General features: G+C 41.0%; 1 protein-coding gene across 2 annotated transcripts in view; it reads left to right on the top strand.

Annotated features, from left to right (window-relative positions):
- lcor (ligand dependent nuclear receptor corepressor) overlaps positions 1-25,058 on the top strand; it is an 87,050-nt gene that overhangs the window by 46,415 nt on the left and 15,577 nt on the right. For both annotated transcript variants that reach the window (XM_078273896.1, XM_078273907.1), the window contains exons 2-5: positions 5,513-5,578; positions 12,862-12,941; positions 18,160-18,274; positions 23,117-23,587. In XM_078273896.1, the coding sequence (XP_078130022.1) occupies positions 5,513-5,578; positions 12,862-12,941; positions 18,160-18,274; positions 23,117-23,587 (732 nt within the window). The remainder of the gene's footprint in view (positions 1-5,512; positions 5,579-12,861; positions 12,942-18,159; positions 18,275-23,116; positions 23,588-25,058) is intronic.

Here is a 25,058-nt window from a genome sequence, read left to right as displayed (position 1 = left end):
GTCATAGACATGGAGTACAAAAGTGCTCCATTGGAACGCACCTGTAAAGCACTTAGAAATACTCAGTTTGGTTTAGGTCAGGGATGGTGCCTGGTTAGAGCGTGCAGGAGGCAGGACATGAAGCGGATTACACCGTGGATAGGTAGCTGGTTTGTAATTGGGTTATAAACAACCAAGTCATTTGCCGTTCCTTGAATTTGTCCGACGATTTTGCCGTTGGCCCTTATCGACAGAACTTCCAGAATCCTGTCGTCTCTTCAGATAAACATTTCCGTTGCTGTCATCCTCTCGTCTCTTCAGATAAACATTTCCGTTGCCGTCATCCTGTCGTCTCTTCAGATAAACCGTCTTCATGTAAATGGCCCTTCTTCAACCTCAGATGCTTGTTTTCTTCCGGGTTTCACGCCAACAACATGATAGAAACAGCATCAATACGCCCTCGCTTGCTGTGAATTCTCCAGACAATGAGCTGCTCTATTCACACATGGGGTACAATCAGACTTACACATACTTTGTAGATGGGAGCTGGCAGGGTAAAGGCTGTTTAATGTCCAGTCCAACTGATTTGGACATTTGCATTCTCACATACTGCTCCCCCGTAATGTATAGATAAGTTCAAGTGTGTGTGTAAAAAGGGGCTTAAGTGTACATGCATGTCTCAGGCCTTTGGCTAGCATAATAAACTGGCTGCAGAAAGAACAGGGCCAGCTTAACCTCATTTCACGTGTATTTATTAACCTTTAAAAATCAAAGGCTTGTTTTAACTTCTTCAATATGCTTACTGCACATAAACGGACCAAGATCAGGCATAGTTCAAGTTGTGCTCGCATCAGCTGGCTGGATATCAGCTGTTTAATTCGTACTTCACCATCAGTGGCTTATACGTCAACTGATTGGTCCAGCTGATTAGTAGCATCCAATTCACAGGGCTGTCTTTATAACCTGCCAATTATTGTTTAATTGGGCTAGAAGAGTTCCACTGCTTCTAATCATAATGTTTTTGGAAGTCACCGTGAAAAGAAATGATTAAGTTTCGCCAGGTTGTCAGGAGTAAAGACTTGAATGCAATCACCACTAATGATGTCAGGTCTGAGGTGAAGTTTACCTGGCTTGTTTCTCTCCCCAGCATGTTGTCTCACTTCCTCTTCTTTTAAGCCCAGGCCCCTGTTAGGGTTAATTAGGTATTGATTTGTTTAGGGCCAGGCAAGGGGCCCAGTTCTAATAGCTTTAGTCATGCTAAATTATTAATGCTCATGCAGCACTAAATATAGCTTAGGTCCAATGGTCACAAGTAAGCCGAACGCAGGTCCCTTTTCCTGTGTGTTCCCTCTCTGCCTCCCTTTTTATTCGCGGATAGATTGCAATGCTTTCTTCAGTGTTGAGTTCCTTTTCCAAGGCGCGCGTGTGTGTGTGTGTGTGTGTGTGTGTGTGTGTGTGTGTGTGTGTGTGCGCACGCGCACGCGCGTGCGCGTGTGTGCTCTCACACTTTGATTTGACACATTTAAAGCAGCTCGGTTGCTCTCAACAGCACTGGGACTGTTTCTGTTTATTTTTTTCTTCCATGTTTCAATGTAGTACTTGGATTGTTGCCATGTCCATAACGAGGCAGATAAATATAGCCTTTTCTTGGTCATTTATGAAATTTTCTCCATTCAAAAATAAAATTGCTTGTGGTTCGAAAAGCATGGAGAGCAATTTAGGGTTCAGTGTCTTGCCCACGGACACTTGAACATGTTGACTGCAGAGGCCAGGGATCAAACCACCGACCTTCCATTAAGTAGCGACCACTCTAGCACCTGACCCACAGCCACTCATGAAATATAAACGATATTTTAGCTTTAAATAAAACCAAGCAGTTACAAGAGGAATCATGTGCTTCAATTCGAAATTTGAATGGTGTGTGTGTTTACATAATCCACCTCTGTTTTATTATTGGAATAATATTCCAGCAGCAGATCCTCAATCAACAAGGTTTTATAATCACATATTTTAAGTTTTGTCCTTCCTGGTGCAGATGTGGATTAGCTCAACATCATGTGATTTCCTCCATGCGTGTATTTGTGCGCATTTTTGTGTGTGTTTTGTGCGTGTGTGAGTCTTTAAGTTTGTGTAACGCTGCTCCTGGCTGCGCTGTAGAACTCTGTGAAGTGAAAGGAAGTGACACAATGGAGGTTTTTCAGAGATTGGGGACATTTCTGTGTGTGTGTGTGTGTCTGTATGTATATATACATTCACATGCATTTTTGCATAACACACTGACAGAATCCCAGATGTGTGTGTGTGTGTGTGTGTGTGTGGTCTCTACCGTGTCGTGTGAATGTTTTTGGGCCCAGAATGCGTTCACTAACTGACCTACTTTTCTGGAGCTTTTTGCCCATGGCTCAGAAGACTTTGTCGCCGTTATCTCATTTAGCCAATCACATCCCCTAATCTCATTTGTCCAATCACATCCTCGATCTCATCCGTCCAATCACAGCCTCGGCCTCGCGGGGGAGTCATCCCCTACTTGGAGATGCATTTGTGACTGACCTGTCCTTTTAAATATGAAAACGCTCTCCATCTCGTGGCCCAAATAGCACGGGGCCCGTGTAACTTTGACTTCCAGCGCTGATTTCTCACGCTGCAGCATTGCAACCCCCCCTCCCTCCTGACTTGAAAAGAAAGCTGTATTTCTGTGCACATTGGCAAATGGAGAGGATGGAAGAATTGAAGCTTTTGAAAATTCTTTGAAGCTTCCTTTTTTTTGTTATCAAAGCTGCCTTTGTAGGCCGCATGAATTTTGCATGTGCAGATTTAAGGGTACTTTGTGACGTGTGTGTGTGTGTGTGTGTGTGTGTCTGTGTCTGTGTCTCTGTGTGTGTCTATCATACCATTACTACATGATAGGTCTGGCTGGAACACAACTTCACTGTTTCTGGCATTGGGCCAACACAAGCTGAAAAAACTAAATGATCGGTAATTAGGGATTTCACACACACACACACACACACACACACACACTCATTTCTGCGTATCTAAGTCCATAATCAGGAATATGCTCACTGATTATTTCCAACTGAAAATCTGCAACAATTAAAAGTTTATACAATTTGTAGAAATGGGTATGGTTGGGAATTGCCAGTGATGCTGTGATATTGTAATATTGCAATTTATTATATATTAACAGCACAGGTTTGTTTCCAGATTTAGCTGGCAGGTGAAAAAACAAGCTGCATCCTTTCTTCCTCCTCAGTGTGTGTTGATGTCAATATTGTGCTGACTGAGAAGTGACAACACGATTATTGTATTACTGCAGCATGTGTTTAACCTGGACACAAGCTCCATCTTTGTACTACAGTGTAAAAGTCCTCCATGCTTGTTTTGACTATCTCCCTTGTAGGTTATTTAACGTCCACAGGATGTGAATGGGTTTTTGCAGCCGCATACTTTCACCATCCCCCCTGACCAACTTTGAACACAGTTCAAGCTCCCAGCTGAAGCTCCTATAACTCGCGACGCTGTTTGGAAAATAGGAACAAACTAATTGTTGATAAGATAAGCATTTTGACTCGGTGGATGTCAATTTCCAAAACAGTATTTCCCATCCTTCTTTTGATTCCCAGCCCTGTCACTTCTTAATGTTACACAGCCTCTCTACCCTAACGTTAGCTCCGTGCCCTAAGATCTCACAACGCCTTGTGTTACTTAGTATATTGTCCATCAGACACAAACCCGTAGACAGGCAGGGTTCGAAAGGCGGGGTTCAAAGCCCCCCTCACTGCCAAAGGTCCATTATTTTTTAAAATCAGTTTTTTGTTTTTTGTTTTTTGTGAACTACTTTTTTCTTTCCAAAAAACAATCTAATGTCTAATGTATCCATAACAATCCACGCAACTAACTTTGTGTGTGTGTGTGTGTGTGTGTGTGTGTGTGTGTGTGTGTGCGGACTGAAAAAGGTGCTACATGATCTTGGTAAGCTCGTTAGGCTACCAGCAGACAAGCTAATCCTGCACCAATTAGTGCATAAAAAGTCACCAAAATGAAGTATATAAGCCTCCATATTACAAATGCAAAATGAGGGAAAAACTGCCACAAGGTCAGATTTAAAAAGAGAACTCCTAACTGTTTGCTAACACATTGAAAAGCAACATCCTGTCCTACATTTTAAAGACAGTACAGTGTATTTCCCAAAGCCAGGAAGTCAGTCGCATAAAGTAAAAGTCAGAATTTGTGACTGACTTAGTCACTAGTCACTAGTTATTGGGCTAAAACCTATAAAAACACCCCTACAGTTCTTGAATCTTGAATCTTCCACTTCGGTGCTGCAGGAGCTGTGTTGCTGCTGTCAGAGGTCAGCCGTAATGATTTTATATGTATTAAATAAATTTCTATACGCAGGCTGTGGCTTTATCAAGCTAGTTTATTCCTGCAGTGTTAAGTATGTGGCCTGATAAGTGGCTACACTTGAACAAGAACATACACATATACATATATGTGTATGTGTGCTATGTGTGTAACCTTTTCTTTCTATGCTAAAAAATGACACACACACACACACACACACACACACACACACACGTATCTTTGTCTCTATTTCTCTGTATCTGCCTCCATTTCCATTTATTGGAGGAAGAGTTGTGGGGGGGTGGAAGAGGTGGGAGAGGGGGGAGGGGAGGTCAGGTTGAAAATTGCAATATGTATTTATCTTTCTCTGTATGCGGTTGCCAGGCAACACCAGTAAAAGGGTATTTACAGTTAATAAAAAGTGAGTGACATTAGCTTGGTGTATTAAAGGTACGGCACTAATTTGCTTAAAGAGCTGAGAAGAAAGACGTGTGTGTGTCTGTGTGTGTGTGTGTGTGTGTGTGTGTGTGTGTGTGTGTGTGTGTGTGTGTGTGTGTGTGTGTGTGTGTGTGTGTGTGTGTGTGTGTGTACATAGTGACTAAAAAATGCTTCCACACCCTGTCTGTATAGGCGCACGTCTGTGTGTGTGTGCGCGTCTATTGTCTGTGTATGCATTATAGGCGCTCACCCAGCCTCGTGGTTGTAGATATTTCCTGTTTCTGTTTGTGTGTGGCCCAAACATTTTTACATAAACTTGAGGAAACGGGGACCCCAAATTTGCCTTGACCGATTGTTTGTATTTTTTTAAATCCGCATGCATGTGTGTGTGTGTGTGTGTGTGTGTGTGTGTGAGAGTGATTATAATTATTTTTTTTTTGTCACACCCTCACGATTTAAGATTACAAACTGCTTTGTGCTGCTATTTCCAGTTTTATGTTGTTGTTTTGTTGCTGCTTTGTTTTTGTTGCTGCTAGGGGAGAGCAGTGGAGGCTGTGCATCAGCAAAATATACCCTATGGGATATGTTATTTGTCATTTATTTTCCTTAGCCTTCAAAAGATAAAATAAAGGTTTTTTTTTTTTTTTTACCTCAGTTTGTGTCTACATGGCATTTTAGCTGCTGTCATTTGTCGTTTTGATGGTAAACATGTCAGCTTGCATTAACATCACATCTCTTTTCTCTTTCATAGGCTTTGAAAGCATTTTGGAAGGCTTGTTCGGGCCGGGACTAGTCAAAGATATCACCCTTTTCCAAGGTAAACATGCTCCAACACACAAACAACTTTTCGCAAATACAACTTTATGCAAATCGAGAACAACCTTAGTCGCAATGCAAATGACAAATATATGTTAAAGAAATCTTTTTCTTTTCAAACTGAATTACAGAGTGATTTACACTTAATGAAACGGCAATGACTAGAAACCGTGAACATGAACAAAATCAAATCTGTAAAATGGAAAATAATATTGATGTTCTAATGCCAATAGTGGACTGAAATTATTCAGATTTTGTTGTTCTGTGGAATGCCTTTTACATTCTGCCTGTACTTAGTTAAAAGTCGTTATTCTGCATGCGCTAAGCTTTGTTTGTTCAGTGTGAGAGACGATTTGGACGTTTAATGAACATAACAAAAAGACTATAAGCATCATCGGCCTTTCTATCTATTGATTTATCTTGCAGATGTTTATTTATTGACCATACTGCCAGAACTGCTCTGAATACATAACAGTGTGATTAATTCATACAACCGCCATGTGTAATTTATGCCGAACTCATGCTGAAAAAACCAGCCAGATGTCACTAAACAGAGCTGGAGAAAAGGAAAATGTAAATGTGAAGCTGGTTTCTAAACGTACTGTATCTCTGACTGGTCTCAACTGGAAAGACATGTTGTTCTTCTTGCAAAAAAATGCAAAAAACACATCGAAGCGCTGCCAAGAGCATGCCTCAGGGCGTCTTTTTGTAACAAACTTAAGCAAACTGCTGAGCAGAAAGAAGGCTTCTGTTCCTCTGCGGCTGCACGCAATCTGCCGTTTGCAAAATGCTCTGCCACTCGAAAAAATCTGACTCATCACCATCATCATCATCAACGACATCATCATATGGTAAACAATAAAGCAAGAAAACAAGAATCGTTTCATTTGTATTGGTTGTGTAGTCAGATAATTGAAACTGTATTCTTTGACTGCTATTCACTGGAGGATCCAGCTAAAAAAGGAAGCTTTCTGATTGGGTGCTCGTGGCTGGTGTACACATTTAAAAAAAAAAAAAAAATAGTTGTTACTTTTGTGTTTGTAAGCATCATTAAGTCTTAGTTATGTACGAAGTAGACCTCTGGATGTTAAGAGCTGTCCTGGGTTTGGTATGTTTGTCATTTATTTATGTGTAGGTCATTTTTGCAATGCACAGTATTTAGCCACATGCATGTATAACTGTCCTCTGATCCACTTTCCTGCTCCGAGTGACACTAATTAAACATGAATGTCATGAGAATAAAGTGAGCGAAGACCAATCTCACCTAAACCCCCAGCTCTCTCTCTCTCTCTCTCTCTCTCTCTCTCTCTCTCTCTCTCTCTCTCTCTCTCTCTCTCTCTCTCTCTCTCTCTGTCTCTCTCTCTCTCTGTCTCTCTGTGTCTGTGTCTCTCTCTCTCTCTATGTCTCTCTCTGTCTGTCTCTCTCTCTCTCTCTCTCTCTCTCTCTCTCTGTCTCTCTCTCTCTCGCTCTCTCTCGCTCTCTATCTATCTATCTATCTATCTATCTATCTATCTATCTATCTATCTCTCTATGTCTCTCTCTGTCTCTCTCTCTGTCTCTCTCTGTCTGTCTCTCTCTCTCTTTCTCTCTCTCGTCCTGTCAAGGAGAAACGAGGTCAACATGGTGTGCTGGAGTCATGTGACCCCCACCAACTTATGACATTTTTTGAATATTTCTGGCTTGTCTACGTCGTTTTCACTCAAGCATTACACCACACACACACACACACACACACACACACACACACACACACACACACACACACACACACACACACACACATTTTCTCTCTCTTAGTAAAGCCGGCACTTGCTTACATACGGAGCTACAGACTGTGAAAACTGTGCATGTCAAGTTTAAACTCACACGCAAACACACACCGACATCACGAGCGTTTTACATTAAAGGGGACGTGTCATGCTCATTTTCAGGTGCATACTTGCAAGAAAGCGATCTTGAAGAGGATTCTTTTTTAAGTCTCTTATTTGGACTCGGTCTTGACTTGGACTTGAACCTCTTTGGACTTGGTCTTGACTTCATCTCGACAAGTCCTGGTCCTGGACTAGGTGGACTTGACTACAGCCCTGGTAAACACACTGACTGTTGAGTGGTAACTTAGAGATTCATGTTAACGGTCAACATCTTCCTCAAGCTCACAAACTTGCGCACGCACACACACACACACACACACACACACACACACACACACACACACACACACAGAAACTTGGTTACTGTGAGGGTGTGAGGTCACGTTAGCAGTGGGACTCGAGATAATTGGTGCCTTCCCAGGGATGTTGTAAGTGGCACAACCAGGGCTCAAGCACAGCTCACCCTTGACCTTTTCATTACAGCGATAGAAAGAGGAAGAGGAGGAAAGAGTAATAGACTGTTCTTTTATCTGTTGCACGTCTCACAGCAGTGTAAGAGGAAAGTGGACTGTGATTGGAAAAGACAGAGATGTGACCTGCTGCACTATAAGGAACACGCCATGTATGAACTGCCACTTGTACACACACACACACACACACACACACACACACACACACACACAAACATAGAAAACTACCGTGCAGCCAGACCTTGTGTGGTTCCTCTTGTGATTTCTGCAGAAGTCGTCTGCTTTCTAAAAAGGAACACATTAATGTTTTTGGAAGTTTTAATTCCTTAAAGCGTAACTCCCACCAAAATGCAGTGAGTCAAACTTCCGTTTAAGCCTCATAGGCATAACAACAAGAGCTACGGTGAGTTGTTCAAAACCTTTCTTTTTAGTAAACTCTGGGTACACAAACAATGTTGTCAATGCTTTGGTTAAGGTGTAGAGACCCTGGTGATACGTCGAGCAAAGTTTCATGTTGTGTCGAGCCTCCTTAGTGTTTTAAAAATAGCTATTTTGAGGCTAGCATAAAAGTGCCCTTAGCTCTCCCATTCAAAAGGCCATTTGACCGAAAAACGAGAATACGGTAAATCTCAAAAGTGGCGTTTCCGTCCTAAATATGCTTTTAAACGAAAGTTTGACTCCCCCCCCCATAATCAAAACTGGCCAGTGCAACCTACCCCAAAAACCGTATATCATTTCCTTTACGTAAATAAAGACATTTGCACCACAAATTGTTGCAGAAACATTCACCAGAATGCAGGAAATGAAGTGTTTGATATGCTCAAAATTTCGAGATCTCACCCCCCCCTGTTGAACCCAAAGTTACGCCCTTGCACGGCCTTGTTGAATACTCGATTCTACTTCGGGCTGATTAAGACCTTCCAGAGGATAATAACATCAAATAAATAACATTTCTTTTCACAATTAAGACTTGAAATGATGATGGCACTCGCGGATGAGGTAGTACAAAATGTAAACCAATACTTTTGGTGTTTTTAGCATCAGGGTCCTGCATAACCCCATCTGGGTTCTAATTCACAGTAATGACCGGCTCGCTCTACATTATCTCTTACATAATGTTTTTGTACATCACTGTTAAAGTCAAGTGAAGGATGATGAGATGTTCCACCATGCTTTCATCCTCAGGGCTGATGAAACACATTTCTAAGTTCCTGAAAGGGTTACATTTTGGAGGTTCTGATCGTTACGTTCACAGTATATTGTGACCATATTGATTTTGTGTCTCTCTCTGTCTCTCTCTCTCTCTGTCTCTTTATTTCTCTCCCTCTGACTCTCTCTGACTCTCCCTCTGACTCTCTCTCTCTCTCTCTCTCTCTCTCTCTCTCTCTCTCTCTCTCTCTCTCTCTCTCTCTCTCTCTCTCTCTCTCTCTCTCTCTGTGTGTGGAGCTAACTCGGCCTCCTGCTGTCTGTAACACACTCCTTTCCTTCTTTTCTCAGTGCTTCCTCTCTTTCACTCTCTCTGTGTCTGTCTCTGTCACTCTGTGGTTTCACACTGAACTGAGAGTTTTTAAAGACAGCATAGCACCATGGCAACAGCTCAACTGTAACCAAGTCCACAGCAGTCTCCTCTCTCTCTCTCTCTCTCTCTCTCTCTCTCTCTCTCTCTCAGTTCTGAAGGTGCTGCAGCATATTGGTAAAATGCATGGACGCACACATGTACTGTATATAACCTGACACAATACTGATTAATATTGATATGAGCAACCAACGTTGCTAAGACTGTGATTATTTCTGTGTATATATGTATGTATATATATGTATGTATATATATATATATATATATATATATATATATATATATATAAATACCAATCTATTGTCTTCTCAGTCCTTGTTGACATCAGTCAAAAACCCAAAGAAAATCAGCTTACAATAAAAATAAACTGAAGAAACTGGACAGAAACAAATTACTTTTATTGCATTCATTCATGCACAAAACTTAGACTTTGCACACACGCCTTCAGGATTTCTAATCATATCGTAAGATCTACTGTTGTCGAGGGAGCCGACGATAGATAAACCTCTGCTTTCAGAACTCCATCGAACTAGACGTATTTTTGGCTGTTTTTTGTTTTTTAGGATTTGTTTTGTTTCTTCACCACCGTTGCAAACTTACTATATTATTGTAGTATAGTAAATTATCCAGAAGACTCCTATGTATATTTGTGAATTCACTGAACTAGCGGGAGACAGTAGTGAATGTCTTCATCCCACTGATCATTTAATGTTTAACAGAATGCAGGCTTCTTCGCAAATAGGGCTTTAGGGCATGAATACTTCATAATTATATAATAATAATAACAGTCATAATTACAGTCACATTTACACACACACACACACAGGCATTTATGCAGTGTTTAGGCAAAAATGTATTCAATATCTAATTGAGCTCATCCGTCAATCAGTAGTTTGTCCAGTTTTTACAGCATACTTGACATATGAAGTTAGTCATCGCTGTAATTTAATCATTGGCTTTGATTAGGCCTGTCGCTATAGTCAATAAATCAATTATTGCACGATAACATTTTTTTTTCAAAAAAAACTTTGACTACAACTACAACTTTTCTACAGAAAGTCGGCAGATTTGTCGCTAGTCGCGGTATTGTCCAGCGGGCACGCGAGGTATTTCTCTCCTGTGGCCGCCAAAACAGTCTCTTCTCTCTTCTGTTCTGTGACTCACTGAGGAGCAGCCCCTCCTCCCCTCTCTCTTCATGTGCAGCAGCACTACGCACAGTGTGCAGGCAGGTAGAAAGGGGAGAAGGGACAGGGTGCGGGGGCCGGTGTAGGTACGAGAGACAGTAGGACGCAACGGGAGAAAGACGCCGCTGAGCTGGCCTGGCCCTGGGCAAGCCGGCCTTCTTTGAGAATTCTTTATCGATCTTTTTCCCTCCCTTTTGTAGAATTTCTTTTTTTACTTCAAAGATAAAATCTGACGAAAATCTTTTAAACTGACCTTTGTCGATCTGAAATGAAGACAGATTCAGCAACTGCACGGCCTATTTCTCACTTAAAATGTTTTCAGAAACACGTTTCGGTGAACTATTTTAGTACAATATGAGATCGTCTTCTGAACAAGCCGCCGTGACAGTCTGTCTTTGAATTTCCGGAGAAACCAGACCCACGTGACGCGTTCGTCCAATCAGCTGCCGGTTAGAATATTTGGGCGACAATACAGATTAGTGCCGCCTGCTGTTATGGAGACGTATTACGTCTCGTCGCTTTGGTGTGTTCCGAGGCACTTTTTTGACCAACTCGGTGACGCTGATCAGTCCAACTGCCTTTTCTGCCGAGGGTCGGCCATCTAGTCAGTGTGTCTGCAGCTTTACTCGGCGTCCTGTTTTCTCCCTTTCATTCCAAAGCACACAGCTGACAATCTGCAGGTGGAGGCGGTGGAGACAGGCTCGGACATAAACGCCACGGGCTGCTGTGGACTTGTCAGTCTCGCAAGCGGTTTGCAAAGTGGGTGCCTGTGTCCGACAATGCACAGAACATTAACCGGAACAAGCATGCAGCTGTCAGTTTGTCAGAGGCTCCCGGACGGTGAACTGAGACTCCGTTACCTGCTTGTCGGTCAACGGTTAATGATCGGTTCATTGTGCTTTCTTTTGGAAGGCTGGCTGCCAAAAATCGCCACTTACTAGCTAATTAATTAAACGATAGCTATCAGTAAACAGAAGTGATGTGCTGGCTGGCGTCTGGTGTGTGCAACTAGCTGCCTTATGCTTCTGGTGTGTGTGTGTGTGTGTGTGTGTGTGTGTGTGTGTGTCGGCCCGACCCCGCAGACAGCAGAGGAGCAGATGAAAGTAGCTGTACCTTCAGCAAAATGAAGACTGAAAAACAGAACTATTTTGGTACAAACATTTACTCGCCATGTGACAGATAGCCATATAGATAAATATAATTTATTAATTATATATTATTATCTAAATTTAATATTTAGTGTTTAATAAATAATTGTTAAATGTAGTACAGACTCTGTAGTCTATCGCACAAACACTCGAGGAATGCTGCAAACATTTGACAGCCAGTACGAATTGCCTGGGAGAACATACGTGTCACAAACAGCAATTCCACAACTGTCCAACAGCGTGAAAGACGACATACTAAAGGAGATCAAAGACATATTGTGGATATTTAAAATGTCTTCCAGTTGCAGTGTAAAATATTCTTTAGAAATAAAAGTGTATTGATCTTTGAAAAGGTGTACCTGCATTATTATGATCATATCGTTATGATCATCTAATATCATTATATTAGATGAAAATGGTCTCGGAACGACAATATTATCGTTTATCGCATTAATTTCTGGGACAATTTATCGTCCAGCAAAATTTGTTATCGTGACAGGCCTAGCTGTGATTAAAAGTGAATCATGTTATTGCTCTCGTAGTTTGTGGCCCCTCAGCTGTCATTCTGTGCAGGCTTGACTGGATGTTGAGTAAAAACAGACGGTGTGTTGGGATTGATTCATATACACCTCATTTACAGCTGGTTTTTAAGATTCAACCTGGATGTTTAGACTGAATCAAACACACACAGTGCAAATAAAAACACAAAGTATGAATCTAGGAAAAAGTTTTCTTTTGCTGCTCTTTCTGTTGATTTCATGCCACCAAATCTCTTTCAGAACTCTGTTCTTTACTTCAAAACAGGACTAATACCTGCTGTGTGTGTGTGTGTGTGTGTGTGTGTGTGTGTGTGTGTGTGTGTGTGTGTCATCTGTTTTTGCAAGTTTAACCCCAACTTCATAAGTTTGCTGAAGTCTGTTTAGGCATACAAAGTCCATTGACTTTGTGCATCGAGTTGGGAGATATGGAGGGATTATGGGAGTTTGAGTTTGTCATGCTTCAACCCGTTGCTTTCTGTCTCCATCTCTTATCCAGACTGCGAGCCCGAGGAAGTGTTCGACTGGTCCTTCGATGAAAACTGTCTCTTCTGCTGCTTAAGACGCGAGAAAGTCAAGGTAGGAGACATCACAACATTTTGTCTCCCTGTCAGACAACACTTAAAGCCATAATCGAAGAAACTGATGGGTGTTACCGCCTCGCAGCATCATAGTTCTGGCTTCAAACCGACCAGGGCTGACCCATGCTCTTCTGTGTGTGAAGTTTGCATATTCTCGTCATTTTTACAGGGGTTTTCTTCAGCACATATAACTGCCTGTTAGGTATTAGCAGTACACCTTCTATCGGATTGTTCATTGTGTTTTACATAATAATGTTAGTATAACAAACTAGAAATGCTTTATGTAATGTAAACCTCTGTATTGTCCTTCCCCGAAAAACGCTCCTATAAGTCGTTTATTCAGGCAAAAATTACAACTCATGTTAACGTTTATAGTGGCGGCGTCCTCTAGTGGTCTTCTGTATTTATTACGGAAGCATAGTAGGAAGTAAGGTGACAAATAGTCTATATAGCCTACACGACGTTCCACTTCTGGGATTGCTCCGGTGCCGCTGGAAATTCCGCCTGATGTCCCTCATTTAGGCCGCATGTCTGTTACCTTGGGCTTCCTTTGTGTTGGCATTTTAAACTTCGGTGGATTTCTGAGGACTATGATTAACTGCTCCTTAGATCTCTGCAGGGTAAATCCAGACAGCTAGCTAGACTATCTGTCCAATCTGAGTTTTCTGTTGCACGACTAAAACAACTTTTGAACGTACACATGTTCCACCAAAACAAGTTCCTTCCCGAGGCTATTTTGCAGAGGCACCGTTGCTCCGTATGGAGCTTAGCACCGCCCACGATTGTGATTGGTTTAAAGAAATTGCAATAAACCAGAGCACATTTTTCTCCCATCCCGGAATGCTGTGTGGACTAGCCAGACCCTCCTCTGCGGCGCTGTGGAGGAAGGTCTGACAATGCGACACTAGGTGACAAAATATAAGAGTGGCAAATTTTGTGTATACAGGAATGGTCTTCACCCAGGAGACCAGGGTTCGTGTCCTGTTTGAAAATAAAAGTATACGACAAGTTTTTTAACTTTAAGGCACAAACTGAACTGCATCACATTCTGTCTCATGTGCGTAGTATGTATCCTTGACGTTACACTTCCGGGATTGCTACAGTGCCGCAGGAAATTCCGCCGGATGCATGTATTTTCCGTTTCCTTCCGCTTTCTTTGTGTTGGAATTTTAAACTCTGGTGGATTTGTGAGGACTATGGTTAACTGCTCCTCAGATCTCTGCAGGGTAAATCCAGACAGCTAGCTAGACTATCTGTCTAATCTGAGTTTTCTTTTGCACATCTTATTAAAATCCCAATAAATAAGAGCACGTTTTCCTCCCATCCCCGAATGCTATGTGGACTAGCCAGACCCTCCTTCAGTGCGCTTTGGAGGAGGTTCTGGCAAAGCGAGACTACACGTGCGTAACTGGAAGTTAAGTAACGTGACAGATGATTTTAACCCAGACCACAATATTTTTCCACTACGTAGTTTTTGTGCCTAAACATAACCAAACTACAAACTTTTTACAACGTTAAAGACGTGTGGGTCGTATTTCCTGTGGGTTGTATTAAAGGGTAGGAATGAACGATCTATATTGTCGTATGGTTTGGAGGACTTGTTGGGTTTGTGACCCTACTTGGAAGGTGCTGGTGTGCGATTTTTTTATTCATTTATTTTACCTTTGGATGGACCTAGATTAGTAGGTCCCCCTGCATGCTTCGACGCTTTATGCTAAGCTAAGATGATCGACTCCCAGCTGTAGTTTCTAGTCTTACTGTCAGTACGAAAGCAAATAAGCACATTTCTCAAAATGTCAAAATATCCTTTAAAGTGTTCATATTATGCTTTTTAGCTTTTTCCCTTTCCTTTATTGTGTTATATATCTTTTTGTGCACGTTTATAGGTTTAAAAACTGAAAAAGCCCAAAGTCCACCCCAAAGGCAAGAGACAAACGTGGTCACTTTGTAACACACGTTATAATGCTCGCCTAGCTGCTAGCATGGCACGCCCTCATACTCTGCTTCTGACTGGCTAGTAGTCATTACCTAGCTACTGTCAGGGCACTGCTTCTGACTGGCTAGTAGTCCTTACCTAGGTACTGTCAGGGCACGCCCTCATACTCTGCTTCTGACTGGCTAGTAGTCCTTACCTAGGTACTGTCAGGGCACACCCTCATACTCTGCTTCTGACTGGCTAGTAGTCCTTACCTAGGTACTGTCAGGGCACGCCCTCATACTCTGCTTCTGATTGGCTAGTAGTCCTTACCTAGGTACTGTCAGGGCACACCCTCATACTCTGCTTCTGACTGGCTAGTAGTCCTTACCTAGGTACTGTCAGGGCACACCCTCATACTCTGCTTCTGACTGGCTAGTAGTCCTTACCTAGGTACTGTCATGGCACGCCCTCATACTCTGCTTCTGATTGGCTAGTAGTCCTTACCTAGGTACTGTCAGGGCACGCCCTCATACTCTGCTTCTGACTGGCTAGTAGTCCTTACCTAGCTACTGCAGCATGTGCAACTCCCAACAAAGATGGAACAGAAGTGAGATGTCTCACTCTGTAGCTAAAACAGAAAGCTCAACACACAGGGTGAAAAGAGGAGCTGCAGCAATGTGCAGTACAACAAAAATATGGTGTTTTTTGAAAATTAAACAACATAAACCTATTGTGATATAACCTCTGAATACAATTATGAACCTGAAAATCGGCATAATATGAGCACTTTAAGCAAAATGTAAGTTTTACAGAAACTAATGAACAAAAGTTTATTTTAGTTTATTTTTATAAACTGCGCAATTATATATATTTTTTTATTTGTGTCTGCCGCCATTTGTGAGTTTTCTGTTAGAAAGCTCCATATCTTTGTCTCTCCTCCTCCGCCAGCATACTTGTTATTTGTGTTGTTCAACCATCATGGTCTTGACCCCAATTTATCTTTTGATGGGAGCTCGACATGATTTGGAGGTGTGTGTGTGTGTGTGTTTGTGTGTGTGTGTGTGTGTGTGTGTGTGTGTGTGTGTGTGTGTGGAAGGAGGAGGATGGTGACATGGGTGTAAATTAGTGAGACTCCCACAGCCGCAGAGAGGCCTGTGCCTCCTCTCAGAGTTTCTCATCGGCTAAAAGGTGATCAGAGCAGAATATTAATGAGTGTATCGGACCGACTACTACACACACATATGTGGTACCTGCTTCTGCGTCTCCTTCTGTACACAAAGTGTGTGGGGGGGGGGGGTTACTGCAATGTTTCCTGTTTGATCCCAGACGCCTGTGTTGCTCGTCACATTGCTAGTGGGTGTTATAAATGCCACAAGGTGAATGTAAATAAAGAGACAAATTAATTAATAAAATGAGAGAGAACTCAAATGTTAGGCGGCAAGCAGCAATGAAAGATTGAGTCACTCGTCCTCCGTTAATGAACTTTTTGATCCTATTAAATACTCAAATACTTTTCAATAAAAGGTAGTTGAGTGAAACATACACTGATTCAGTTTTACTTTGCAGAAATTTGCTTAAAACTTGTGCAACAGTTATCTGATGCTTTTAAACTGGAATTTCTTCTCATTGGTTGTTGGTAAAACAATCCCAACTCAAGGTCTGCATACTCGCTTGTTCTGGAGCTTTTAATCCCATCACACAGTCTTCATCAGCAGAGGTAGTTTGCTCAGTTGGAAATCTAAATGTTCAAACTTTCCATTACAAGTACTTTTTAAGGACTTCTTGTCCTTGTTTTCCATCTCCATCCTTATTTTTGGGATGTGATTGAAGAAGTGAATGAGGGAGGGAAGGAAGTTAGGAGGGGGCGTCCTTCCCTCGGCCGTTGCTTGTTTTTCAACTTGACCCCAGTCCGACCTCGGAGGTCGGCCATCTGTCTCCTAAAAACATCCTTGCTTCATCACCAACCCCCTCCATCAACCCCCATCTGTCTCTTTCTCTGTCTCCGTCTCTTTGTCCCTTTTTTTCTGTCTCTCTGCTAATGCTAATAAAGCACAACAACACATTATTGTTGCTACAGAACGCGGTATGTTTATAAAATGTATATAAGCACAACCAAGATCCTGCGTGCAAAAATTACAGATGAGACTTAAATGGAAGAAGAAAAAAAAATCAAAATCAATCAACAGAGCAAAATCAATTAAACAAATCCTGGCAGGGATTTCAGGAGATTTTTTCGGCTGTATTGTCTGACTGGTCAATAAATATGTTAACAACTCATTGTGTGCTAGTCATAATAAGACAACTAATGAGAGAATTTGCTGCAGCCTTAATTGTATTCCACTTCTCACTCAATACAATCTTTTATTCATCTGTCGGCGCTTGAAAGCTCTCTCTGCCTCACTGTTATTTCCCTCTGTTGTTTGTGAAATGCCAGAGGAGCTTCAGTGGGCGGGAATCATTGATTCATTGATCTGAAGCCATGCAAACTGCCAGCAGATAGGGAGAGACAATTGAGGGGGTAAAATAAATAGAGGATGGAATAGTGGAAGCTTTTTAAAACACACTTTCATCTCAGTTTGTAGCTTTGTCTCTTGGCATTGACGCAAACAGACACATACACACCTACATTTCCTGTTTAATGTTGTAAAGACAATGGCAACACACACTAAGAGTGGTGTTAATCCCTTCAAATCAGAGAAGCTGAATTCATATTTTCTCTTGGCTTCTGTTTCTTTCATAATAATCTCTCATTGGTGGTTCAGTCTCATCAGGCTTAAATATCCTGAAGGAAGTTTGATTGGCTGTCAGCTTGAAAAGGCCTACATCCAACAGTGACACTTTAGTAGTAAAGTCAGCTGTCTAGCCACCACTTCTCCTGGTGGTGTCTGTAAAAAATAAAAATAAAGTATCATTATGTGCACCTGTAGTTGGAGCAGAACAATTTCAAGTCAAAGGATAGAGAGGCCTGCATGTAGCTGCAGCTAAAACACATATTCTGTTGGCTCACAGAGCTGAGCAGAACATCTACAACTGGACGTGGTTAAACAATCATAAGAAACAACTACTGGTGGCGCATGTGATGTAATTGTGTGTGAGAGGTTTCTTTCCAGTTAGGATTTCTAAGTTGTGAGTAGTGAAATTTAGAGCCCACAGAGTCTGAGAAAGAGCCGGAGCTTTTTGGTGTGCAAATCTATTTGTTTTCTGTGATGTGCATGCCATTTAGATCATTTCTTAAACGTGTATTTTTTGACAGAACTGGCCTTTACTCACTTGTTTGTATCTGTGTTTGTCTGTGTAGGACGGGCACAGCGTAGAGAAGGGTGGAGGCAGCCAGGTGCTGTCGGAGCAGTCTCGGATCAGCCGGCTGGAGAGACAGGCCCAAGACTTCCTCAATGCTGTGTTCCATAGAAAAGGTGACACACACACACACACACACACACACACACACACACACACACACACACACACACACACACACACACACACACACACTCCTCATCAGTCATTTAATCATCTTAGAATTTCCAGAGGTGTATTTCAGACAAGTTAAGTGAGAAAATTTGGTTAATTCCTGGGGGAAATCAGTTAATATAGGGGAATAAAAAAAAGAGATTGCTAAAAGGCAATATAATACCAGAGTGTATTATATATTTCAAACATTTCTTGAATTGAATTATTTGCCATCCCGACTGGAGTTGAGGCCCGACCATTTACAGATCTTTTTTTAAGAATATCTTTTGTATATTTTTTTGTTATGGAAAGTAAAGGAAAAATTTTGGAACTGACCACAGCAGAAATTCTGCTTTTTATTGCTTTAGATTGCAATACAATTGGCCATTGCCTCCAAAGATAAATAAACATAGTTTAATTTCCTATCCATGTTTAACAAAATAAAACAGCGTTCATGACAAATGTTATTGTCATCATTTTGCTTCATAAAATCATAGTGGTTTGAGTGCAACTCTCAACTACTCAACTATGTAGCATGCACATGTTGAGTACACGTATACACACTAGTACTCTATGTTGGAGAATGATGTGTGAAGTTGTGTGTGATCTGCAGTTCGGATAAAAAGGGGACCAGGGATCGATCCCTGAGGGCCACCACATGTTACTTTTTCAAAGTTTTACAATTGGAACAAAGACATTTCTGCCCTCCAGGTAGACCCTAAATCGGTTAAGATCTGGGCCAGAGAGGCCGACCCACTTTTCCGAACTGTACTAAACACTGCCATCGTTACTGTGAGAGGCCATTTGGGAAATTCTGTAAAAGGTTATTTTACATGGTAGAGAGCTGAGGACGAGAAACTAGTGCTGAATTTGGAAGAGTGGAGACTTTCAAAATAGAGGAAGTGATAGCAAGTTTTGACACATTGGCTGACTGTGCACTCATCCTAAGGAGAAACACCACAATACCAGACATTACACAAATACATGAACACAGCTAAAACTATATTAAAGACTGGTAACCAAAGTGCTAAGCATAGTCAGGCTGAGCCCTAATCAGTATTTTAAAAGGTGTCACAGAGCGTATAGGCTGACTACGGATCAAAAATGAGTTCCCTGTAGGACAAACTATAATTAGTCACATGAGGATTACTACCTTAATGTTGAGAGCCAAATATGAAACTGTACCTTGGTTGATGCAAACCTACAGCAACCTTGAGCCTTGTTGGGGCTGATTTCCCTTTAGGCCATTTAGGAGACATTTCCATAAACTGTGACATTGTTATGATTGTTTTATTTTGTTTTATGAGTGTTTTAGTGTTTGATTTAACTTGATGATCATTTTGGAGTATGCCGTTTGTGTTGCTATTGAACTGTATTGAATTATACAGGGGTTTCTGTTATTTATAATCTGCTAAAGATTTACTGATGTAATAGATGCAAAGAATTACAAGTAATAGTTACCATAAAACAACATAGACCAGAGATTTCTGAGTTGACCAAACTGCTCAGTGAATGTATTAACTAAAAGAAATTAGAGTCCTGGTTTCACTTTCAAAAGTGATGGATGACATGCATTGTCAGCTTTGGTGCAGCACCCTTTCAAAGTTAGAATATTTGCTGAGTTGCCATAATAATTTCCTCAAAACTGGGAGTGTATCATGTTCTGTCCTGTGGCAGGCAGCTATTTTGTGACAGAGGAGCGCTGAGTCTGGTGGACGGAAGCTTGTATTGTGTTTTTTTCCGGGCTGGAGGGAGGGAGGAAGCAGATGTCTGACCAATCAATGCCCGGCCCTAATCAATCTGGCTTCACTCACACAGGCAAAGCTGCCTGTGGAGGTGCCATATAAATACCAATAAACAGTCACACAGGCATAAGCAGGATGAGACACACACATTGTAATTGTGCTGTTGTCTGACAACCTAAACCTAAAGACATACAATTATAACTATACCGTGTAATCAGCTGTATTAAAACACAAAAAAGTGATCAAAGATGTAGTTAAAATGGACAGATTTTTTGCTGAAGTGCAATACTGCCATGTTTGTCTGGTGCAAGTTGTTTTTCACTTATTTAACTTTTCAACTAACTTCATAAGAGGTAAGGTACATAGGCATCTACAACTTGTAAGCCCAACTTGTAAGCATTTGCAAGTCCAGTGAAGAGTTTGCCTACATGCTCTTTTCTCATGCTGACAGAAAGTAACACAAAACTCCTTTAAAAAATCTGGCATAATAGTTTTTTGTCTTTTTTTCAGGAAGCTTCCTCTCTCAGGGTGGACTCACTTCTGCTTTGTTGTAATGGGACGAGACGTCCTGTGTACCTTTCCAAAGACCCGTAGTGTTACACAACGGCCATTTCCTAGCAGGCACAGCATACATCTCAGTGTACGCTGGGGTTTCCCCAGGAGATTTCCCAAGGTGGCAGTATGAAACCTGCACCTGTCTAAATGAAGGGAACATTTCCAGCAAACTTGCTTCCTGTTTTTTTTGCATTTAAAGCTTGTTTAATTGTGGCAGAGTGGGCAAAAGGCCACACCGTGTATTTACATACTATAAGAACTTAGGGACTCTGTTAATTGCTTGAATTTATTGAGTCTTTGTTGGACAACAGAACGTCAAGCTCTTTTATTGCCATGTCAACAAGGTTCATTTTAGTGGCAGGGATTACACATTGTGAACAAGGGATTAAGCAATACATGGCAACAACACCTACATACAGGTCTGTGGCACAGCTGTACAGTATCCTGTGGTTGATCTAAAGACAGTTTTATGATAAAAAAAAAAAGACATCATAGCTAAAACACAACTGAAATGAAAGCTTATATATGCCAAATACTGGAATAATTAAACAGTTCATAGTTTTCCTACCTCCTTGCAAATGACTGAATAGTAAGTTGACATAACACAGGTTTTTTTTTTTTAGTACAATTGTGACATGTGCCTAAATACTAATAAAATATATACTTGTAAGTGTCATGTTTTACTAAATTATTGATTTAAAGGAGCTTATGAGGAGCACTGTCTTTACAACATCTCATACAGGCTTTAAATTAATGTTTTCTTGCCGTGTTGGACTCCAGTTTTTTCTTCATGTGACATGTCTGACATATCCGGTGTTCATTGTCATGCCAGTTTTAATCATCTGTGAAACACTTTGTAATGTTGTTTTGATAACATTGTCTATTTTTACAGTGCTTAATATAATAATCGGAACACACATACTGGTATTTTAACATCCAAGATCGCCTATTTTGATAGCGGTTATCACTTTTCAAAACAATGGTTTAATACAGGAAAAACTGTTTAGGATGAACTAGTGGAAGAAATAGAAGACAAGCCAACAAGGGTCAAAAAATTGTAAATTAAAAAAGATTTGAAGCGGTCAGCCTACTGTAAACTCTTTATTAAGAAGAGTCTTCAGCCTTGAGCCCACTCTTTGCAGAGCCTCAGGCTATTCTTGGCCCTCAAGAATAAAAAGTTCAAATGCATAATCAGTGGTTTTACAGTATTTTTCACTTACTTTATGGCTCCTTAAGTTGGAGCACATACTGTGATAAAATGGCAATCAAGCTATGTAACTGGTGCAAATGAGTTTAGAAAAACTGGCTTATAATTTGAAATAACTGAAGAAACAGTACAGAGTTTAAAAAGAAAAACAGGAATCATGCTGGGAAAGCAGAAGTGTAAGGCATGCAGGTACCTGCACACACATATATTATGGTGCCTTAACCAGGCTCAATAGGAAAGATTAAGTGCTGTATATAAAGTGCAGAATGTATGTGATTTTTGAATTATTTCAGCATATCTTCAGGATTAGATTTTTGGGCTAATGTATTGTTTGGAGGATTTAGGGTTTGACTCAATGGCACGCATGAAAGTATCCAAATAATAAAGCTGCTGGTTATAAAGAGATGAGTGCAGTTGACTGATCTGGGACAATGCCAGATTAATGCATTAATAACAAATGAGTGTCGTCATTGTCGCTGTTTTCCCCAATGTGTATTAACCGATGAGATCAATGAACAGTGTTTTGATGTGGGTTTGTTTTGTAGCAGGTAATAATGGGAAGTTTGGGTATAGCGTGTAGACTAGGGGTCTCCTGGTAGTTGTTGCACTTTGAAATTCTTATTTTATTTATACTGTGTATTTTACTGTAATGGATAGATGTGTTTTACAAATGGAACAGGCAAAATGCTCTGATTAATGATACATCAGGAATGCAAGAGGATAATCAAATGATACTATTCTGTATAAGTACAGTGCGATACTAAGGATGTTTTGTTGTTCTTTAACAGCTTGTCCAAAGTTTAATATCATCAAAAACTTCACCTTCTCTTTACTAACTGTAATGTATGAAAGTTGTTGGTGATAAATGTTTTGTCAGTCGACTGATTAATTAAGTGTTCTTCAGCTCTATTCTGGTAAACACAATAATTCAAGAACAAATCATGGCTGAACCGTCATGCATAAATTGATCTGATATACAATTTTAAGTTGTTACTAAGTGCTTAATGTAAAGGTGAATACAAGAGAGAATCCCAGGTAAATTTAGGGAGAAGGTATGAAAGCTCCAGCTGAGGGATGGCAGGCAAAATTATCTGCTGTACACACTGATATCCTTGTGCTTTTATCGTGGTCAATAGGCAGGATTAAGCGCTTTTCCAAGCGATTTTTGGATTATTTTACCATAGCATCAGGATTACATTTTCATGATGAAATGGGATAAATAAACATGGTAATAACTGAAAGAATTCCTGGAGGACGGGATGCTGACATGTTTGTTCCTCTGTTTCGTTTCTCTCTAGACCTCCCAAGTTTCTCAGAACCTCACATTCCTCTAGTGGCTCGTGAGATCATGCAGCGAATGATCCGCCAGTTCGCTGCCGAATATACCTCAAAAACTACTCAGGACGACTCGCCCCTGCCCAACGGCACCATGAAGGACCAAAGCCTGTCGAGAGCGGCGTCTCTGGTCGTGGCCCCATGCTCCCCGCATGGGCCCCTGCCCGTGCCGAGCTCCCCTCAATCGTCTGTCTCCTCCTCCCCATCCCCGACCCCGGGACCTGGCCTCAGCCCCACCTCGGCCGCTGCTGTTGCCTCAGCACCCGCCTGCACCCAGAGCAGCAACGGTACAGGAGCCAGTAACGGTGGAGGAGGTAAGGCTGCTGCCTCCACACAGAATCCCGTCCTCAGCAAGCTTCTCATGGCTGACCAGGACGGCCCGCTGGACCTCTCTGTCAAAAAGAACGAGGCGGACCCAGAGCCCAGCCAGCAGGGTGAGAGCAACCACACACACATACTCGTGTTTGTCAATTAGGAGGACATTGTGTTGATTTTCATTAATTCGTTGGAGGCCTTCCCTAACCTAAAATAACCTAAACCAACAAAAAAAGAATCAATAACATCATGGCACCAGCTTTTTGTTCCCAAATAGGGCAGTCCCCACAATGTCACTGTGTATATATAGTCCCCACATTGCGGTTAATAAACATGCACACACACACACACACACACACATATATATATATACACACACACACACACACACACACACACACACACACACACACACACACACAGACACACAACTTTCAGTGTTATACACATTTGTACAATTGTGACATGTGCCTAAATACTAATAAAATATATACTTGTAAGTGTCATGTTTTACTAAATTATCGATTTAAAGGAGCTTATGAGGAGCGCTGTCTTTACAACATCTCATACAGGCTTTAAATTAATGTTTTCTTGCCGTGTTTGACTCCAGTTTTTTCTTCATGTGACATGTCTGACATTTCCGGTGTTCATTGTCATGCCAGTTTTAATCATCTGTGAAACACTTTGTAATGTTGTTTTGATAACATTGTCTATTTTTACAGTGCTTAATATAATGATCAGAACACACATCTTGGATTAACATCCAAGATTTTGATCCAACCTATTTTGATAGAGGTTATTACTTTTCAAAACAATGGTTTAACACAGGAAAAACTGTTTAGGATGAACTAGTGGAAGAAATAGGAGACAAGCCAACAAGGATAAAAAAAATAGTAAATTAAAAAAGATTTGAAGCGGTTAGCCTACTGTAAACACACACACACACACACACACACACACACACACACACACACACACACACACACACACGGTAATCAGGAGCATCTTATCATCAGTAATTAAACTATCTGTACATTTTGCAGTAATGTGGTGGTAGTCCATCGAAATTTCAATGTGGCTACTGGTTGTTATTGGGTGTTTTAAAAATAAAAGATAAATGGCTTTTGAAAAAGAGAAAGATTGTATACACAAGGAACTCCCATTGTTTTCAGGTTTTTACTTTTTTTTTAAATTGACACATTTATAATTCAGCTTAGAATTTAAGCTTTTAAGCTTTTTTTTAAGTTTGCACAAAGTTAGTCTTTAATCCAAGTTTTATCATAGTATTAATCATCTCGTTCAGGTCCATTTTTCTGGATTTATTTTTTTGTACTATGATTATTCTGCATTTTTGTGTTCTTGATTCATGGTCATATTTATCTTTTTGACAGCAAGCGGACACACTTTCTACTCATCGAGACTCACATTAAACACATTCGGCTCATGCACAGATCACTGAAAAGCAATCATCGTTTGGATTGAGACTTTGCAGTACTATACTGAGCTTTGGCATGTAGCTCAAGGCTCAATGTACTTTTAATCAAACTAAACCAGCAGGGGGTAGGCCTCTCGATGACCGAGCAGGCTGCA

Source organism: Sander vitreus, chromosome 2 (genome assembly GCF_031162955.1).
Source record: "Sander vitreus isolate 19-12246 chromosome 2, sanVit1, whole genome shotgun sequence".
NCBI lineage: Eukaryota > Metazoa > Chordata > Actinopteri > Perciformes > Percidae > Sander > Sander vitreus.
The sequence above is the reverse complement of the archived record's forward strand: the minus strand, read 5'-3'. Positions and strand labels throughout refer to the sequence as shown.